Here is a 6,183-nt window from a genome sequence, read left to right on the forward strand (position 1 = left end):
TAAAATCCATTATGATATGGGTTTTTATATCAATAAACATCCACTTTATTGTGGTATTCTTTTATTTGTGTAGTACAAACTGGAGAATAAAGCAGGTAACTTTTCACATACATATTATCCCGCTACAAGTTGTAGTAATAAAAGATATTAAATCTTTTATTTATTTATAATCTCAATATAACCAACCACTTTGCGAACACTTTAGAAATGTCACGACCCAAAATCCCTCCGAAGGAGTCGTGATGACACCTAGTCTCTAAAACTAGGTAAGCCTGACTTTAACAGAAATAATGACAATATTTGCTAACATCGAACAATTTTGAAATAGAAATCTCTGTACAATTTACAATCCCAACACCGATAGTACAAGTCATATGCCTTTCTAGGAGTAGTTATACATAATGAATATATCACTGTTCCGGACCAAAAAGAAACAATGGAAACAAATACAATAGAAGGTGACATCGGAGCTTGCGAACGCCCAGCAGGTGTACCTTGAAGTCCCCAGCCACACCAAGCATAAGTCTCAAAAGTAACTCGATCTGAAGTACCTGGTTCTGCACGAAAAGATGTGCAGAAGTGTAGTATGAGTACATCATGGTGGTACCCAGTAAGTATCAAGCCTAACCTCGGTAGAGTAGTGACGAGGCCAGGTCAAGACACATACCGAATATATAAGCCTGAGCAGGATATGACATAAAGCTAACAAGATAGGGATATCAAAGTAATGCCAATAGTAAGAAGGAATCAAATTACAAACAGTAGGGACGATAAGGGGAAAACACGAATAACAACGAGAAATAACCAAGTAATTAAACATCAACATAGTTGGGATACCGATAAGTGTAAATGTGCTCAAGTAAGGGAAAACGATGTCAACTCAACCAAACAAATTATTTCTAATACACTACTCCAATAATTCCATTTCTCGTAATCTCATACCATCAACCACAACTTCCAACCCTTTAACACACACGGCAACTTGTGCCCACAACTTTCCATCTCACTTTGCACGGGGAAATTCCCGTGCTACTCGGCACATCATATCCGTGTAAATTGCTAATTAAGATGTTCAAGATTCCGTTTATATATCCTAATTTAAATTTACAGTTTCTAGACCAAATAGGAAATCAGGGAGAAAGAGGAGTAGTGAAGAAAATAACATTTTCAAATAAAATTCAATATCGAATAGCTATTGCATTTAATATAGCATTTATTAAGTTAAAACATAATAACAATTCCGTTTTAAGTAAAATAAAAACCTCAGATAGGTTAAGAAGATTAAACTGGGGAATCAATTGAAATGAAATATAACGATTGTTAGAAATAGTAGATACTGAAATATACGGCGAGTTCTAACTTAAAGTCACACAAGGTAGCATGATATTAATTCTTTTATTTTAAATCACTATATTACTAACGATTCAGCAGGGCAGGTAATGTCTAAACGTAGTAAATTCACTTTAAAAATCAATTCACCAGAATAATAGTATTAGGAAAAGAGCTCAGGAAATGATGGCAAGGCAGTAATGTCAATGATAATGACTAAATCCTCAAAAGACAATGAAAACCGGAGAATACAAATTCTCAGAATCTAGTACAAAGGAACTGAAGCAAATACAATAAAACAGGGGATACAAAATACACAAATATGTTGCGCCATGCAACCCGATCCCACCATATAATATCAATATCATAAGTCACTCTTATTCCACCATATTGATCCACCCTTATTTCACCTGTTGCAGCGTGCAACCCAATCCCACCGTACAATAAATACCAATATCATAACAATAAATATAGTATGTTGCGGCGCGCAACCCGATCCCAACATATAATATCAATATCATAATTCACCCTTATTTCACCATAATAATCCACCCTTATTTCACCTGTTGTGGCATGCAACCCGGTCCCACCGTATAATAATAATATCACAATATAAATGTCCTCCCTTATTTTACCTGTTGCGACGTGCAACCCAATCCCCTGCACAATAATTTAAATCAACAACAATAATTCAATAACTCAATTTATAAGAATTTTTACAACTAAGAGTATGAGTACAGGGCAACAACAGAACCACGTAAAAATCAAAGGAATACAACAACCTTTACAAAATAACTGGACATGTAAGGCACGTGATAACTACGCAGACAATCACAACAACTTGGACGCGTAGCAAATATGGACGTAGTCATAGAAGAACTCAACAATTAAGAGGTAACAAGACAATAATGAAGGCAATGACTACAACCAATGCATATAAGGGCCAAATAACAGGTAAGAGGTAAATAAGCGCTAACCACATCATATAGAGCATGCAAGAGTAGTCTAACAACGAGATACCACATGTTATGACAATTTAATCAAAAGCATGGAATGAGACTAGACAATCTAAACCAGTCAATACCACATATAGGCTGTGTACCCACTCGTCACCTTGCGTACACAACTTTCATATAACAAGATAACACAATTAACTCAATTCCAAAGGGGTGGTTTTCCCCACACAAAGTTAGACAAGACACTTACCTCAATTCGGCCAACTCAATACTCAATTTAGCTTTTCCTCGACCAATATACCATCGCTCGGCCCAATCTAGCCAAAGACGACTTAAATAAATCAAACAATGCAAGAGAAAACAATTTCAATTAACAAAACTATGATCATTATACAATTTGCAAAAAGTCAACAAAAGTCAACTCCCGGGGCCCGCACCTCGGAACCCGACAAAATATACAAACCCAAACACCCATTCCGATACGAGTTCAATAATATCAAAATTATCAAATTTCGATACCAATTCGTCCTTCAAATTATGATTTTACATTTTGAAAGAATTACATTTTTCCCAAATTTTCCTTTAGATTCTCATGAATTTGGTGTTAAATCTAAGATATAATCACAAAATGTAGTTGAAAATTGATTAGAGGCACTTACCCAATGATTTTATATGAAAATCCTCTTTCAAAATCGCCCACTCTTGGACCTAGGGTTCAAAATATGATAAAATGAAGCTAAGTCCCAAAATGGGAGTCTTAATACCAGCCTCAGATGTCGCATTTGCAACATCAGGATTGCAAATGCGACAAAAGTATCGCTAATGCGAAGGCTGGCCAGCTTTTTTCAGGTCGCAAATGCGACACATTACTCGCAAATGCGAGCTCTGGGTCTTTTGCAAAAGCGACGGTTGCGTCGCAAATGCGGAGCTGCAATCGCAAATGTGATGAAGTGGTTCACAATTGCGAACATCCCTGCCCTAGCTCATCGTCGCAAAAGCGAGAATGATCTCGCAAATGTGATGAAATCCTCGCAAATGCGAGAACAGAGACACCAGCATAGCTGAACCTTCTTCTAACACTTCGAAACGCGTACGAAACTCATCCTAGTCCTCGGGGCTCCATGCCAAACATTCACGCAAGTCTGAAAACATAACACGAACTCGCTCACACAATCGGAACATCTAAATAACCTCTAGTTACACAAATCGGATGCCAAAACACATGAACTTCAAGAACTTCTAGAATTGCAACCAAGCACCGAACCATATCAATCAGCTCCAAATGACAAAAAATTTTGCAGGCAAGTCCCAAATGACATAACGGAGTTGTTCCAACTCTCGGAATCGCATTCCAACCCCGATATCACCAAAGTCAACTCTCAGTCAAACCTTTCAATCTTCCAAAACTTCAACTTTCCAATTTTCACCAAAATGCTTCAAATTACCCTACTGACCTCCAAATCCAAATCCGGACGTAAGCCTAACTCCAAAATCACCACCCGAGCCTATCGGAACCATCGAAACTCCAATTCGATGCCAAATACTCAAAAGTCAAATCTTGGTCAATTCTTTAAACTTCAAGCTTCTCAAATGAAAGTCACTTCTAAAAATCCTTTCCGAACTTCTCAAAAACTCGAACCGATGATGCACGCAAGTCATAATACAGTGTGCGAAGCTACTCGTGACCTCAAACTGCCAAACCGGACGCAATTGCTAAACACGACCAGTCGGGTCATTACAAGAAACTCAATAAGTTTCTTTGAGACTTACTACAACACAATGTCTATTGATAATCAATTTTATTCCTCCAAAATAGTAATAATTGGCTCTTCCAGATTTCTCAATTAATTTTGTACACCGCATATTCATCAACAACCATATGGTGAATATCTCTTTTAAAGAGAAAGTTGTATCATTATGGTTATGGTCAAAATTACATGCAAGATCTGTTTCTTGCATTACCATTGTCTTTTAATAATCACATTGCCAAAATATTTTGGCTAATCATAATAGGTACGTGATCAATGACTATTCATGCTATAATAATGGAATCATATTTCATCTCAAACCTCTTTCTAGAGGTGAGTGTGGCATATTCACTACCACTAGCACGTTCATATTCTTCCGAGTATGAATATATATTCATAAATCACATGTTATCACATTTACATCATGAATGGACCATAATCATCTATACATGCTTTACAAAATCTCATGTCAAATTGATGACAAACATTACTTTCACAGAGTGAAGGATTATTTTGAGAATCCTTATTATTCTCATTATCACGATGATGACGATTATAATTTCGTCTATTGCCACGTCCACACCCATTGATACATTCATAGTAATAATTTTATCTTCTTTCAGACTTATCACATGCTGATATCGCATTCTCTTAAGGGAATGAGAATGAAGCAAATTCAATGAGATGGGTTTCCACTTTTTTGCCCACAATCATACATGAATTTGATCATGGCAAGATAGAGAAATTTTATCACTTCTAGTGGTTATAATTTCTTACTAACTCCATTAGAGTTATAATCAAAATTTATTATCTTTGCTTATATTTAAAATCAAATTATATAATGTTAAGAATTTAAAAGAGAAAAATAGAAGTAAAATACTTACCTTATATCCAAAATTTAATCATGAAGGAAGTTCATGGAACAATTGACAATCATTATGCTCAATCCCAAAGCTTCTACTCAATTGGTTAGAGTCTCGTGCTGATAACGTGTTATAAAACAATAAAAAAAAAAAGAAGAATATTGCAGAGAAAAGTAGGGAGAGAGAATTCTTATTGATTTTGGGATAAATTACAGTGGAATAGAACCCCTTTATTTATAGGGAAAAGTGACTTAGCCACCAAGTAAAATCCTTACAATCTCTCTAAAATATAGACATTCACCTTAAATAAAACTCTATTTATAACAAAAGATGAATATATGAGATAGATTATCTGAATGGGGGTAATCTTTGTTTGGAAATTTTATATATCCTTTTTTGTGAGTGTCATGGGAGTGAAGTGTCTGTGAAGTAATTGTGGTCTTGAATTGGCATTTTTAGACTGAAATTTGGATTATTTCACAAAGTGCTGGTAAATTTGGATTATCACATAGTTCAAGGATAAATTTAATTATTTTTCTTGTAAAAATTTTAAAAACTCACGTGTTAAAATATTTCTGTAGTTAGCTATCCGACTTCAACAATTAACAAAGGATAAATTTTGACCATTTCACAAAGTTTAAAGGCAAATTCAAACCTTTAAATACATATATTTTTATCTACATTATACATTAGATTAGTTAGACATAATTAAATAATGTGGCACTCCAAGTAAGTTCATTGCATGTGTGATAAATTAAAGTGAATTTGGGTTAGTATTAACGAGGGAGATGCAACATTGACGAAGCAAATTGAGGAAAGACATTTTCATTTATTAATTTTCTATATTACGATATGTAACTCTTATGTAAATCCGAAAAAATTAGAAGAATTAACCCAAATAGCAACCCATCCAATTATTTAAACAAAAAATAATGGGTGGAGGTATAACATATGCATAATTTATGTAATATATGTGTATAATCAATGTAATCTATGCATATGACTAGAAAAAGTAAACAATGAATATGGTCGGCTATTTGTGTAAAGATCCCAAAAAACTAGTCCTCCAGTCCACTTTAAGTGATTACGATATGTAACTCTTATGTAAATCCGAAAAAACTAGAAGAATTAACCCAAATAGCAACCCATCCAATTATTTAAACAAAAAATAGCCGGTGGAGGTATAACATATGCATAATTTTCTCCTCTCTCCCAATCCATTACCCAACAGAAAATACTGAAGATGGCTCAACACGGTCCGCCCCCAATTTACTAGTTACTACCCCC

General features: G+C 34.9%; 1 protein-coding gene across 1 annotated transcript in view; it reads left to right on the forward strand.

Annotated features, from left to right (window-relative positions):
• Positions 6,100-6,183, forward strand: part of LOC109242737 (inositol monophosphatase 1-like) — an 11,738-nt gene continuing 11,654 nt past the window's right edge. The window contains 1 exon segment of the mRNA XM_019409591.1: positions 6,100-6,152. Within this exon segment, the coding sequence (XP_019265136.1) occupies positions 6,140-6,152 (13 nt within the window). The 5' untranslated portion in view covers positions 6,100-6,139.

Source organism: Nicotiana attenuata, chromosome 2 (assembly GCF_001879085.1).
Source record: "Nicotiana attenuata strain UT chromosome 2, NIATTr2, whole genome shotgun sequence".
Classification (NCBI taxonomy): domain Eukaryota; kingdom Viridiplantae; phylum Streptophyta; class Magnoliopsida; order Solanales; family Solanaceae; genus Nicotiana; species Nicotiana attenuata.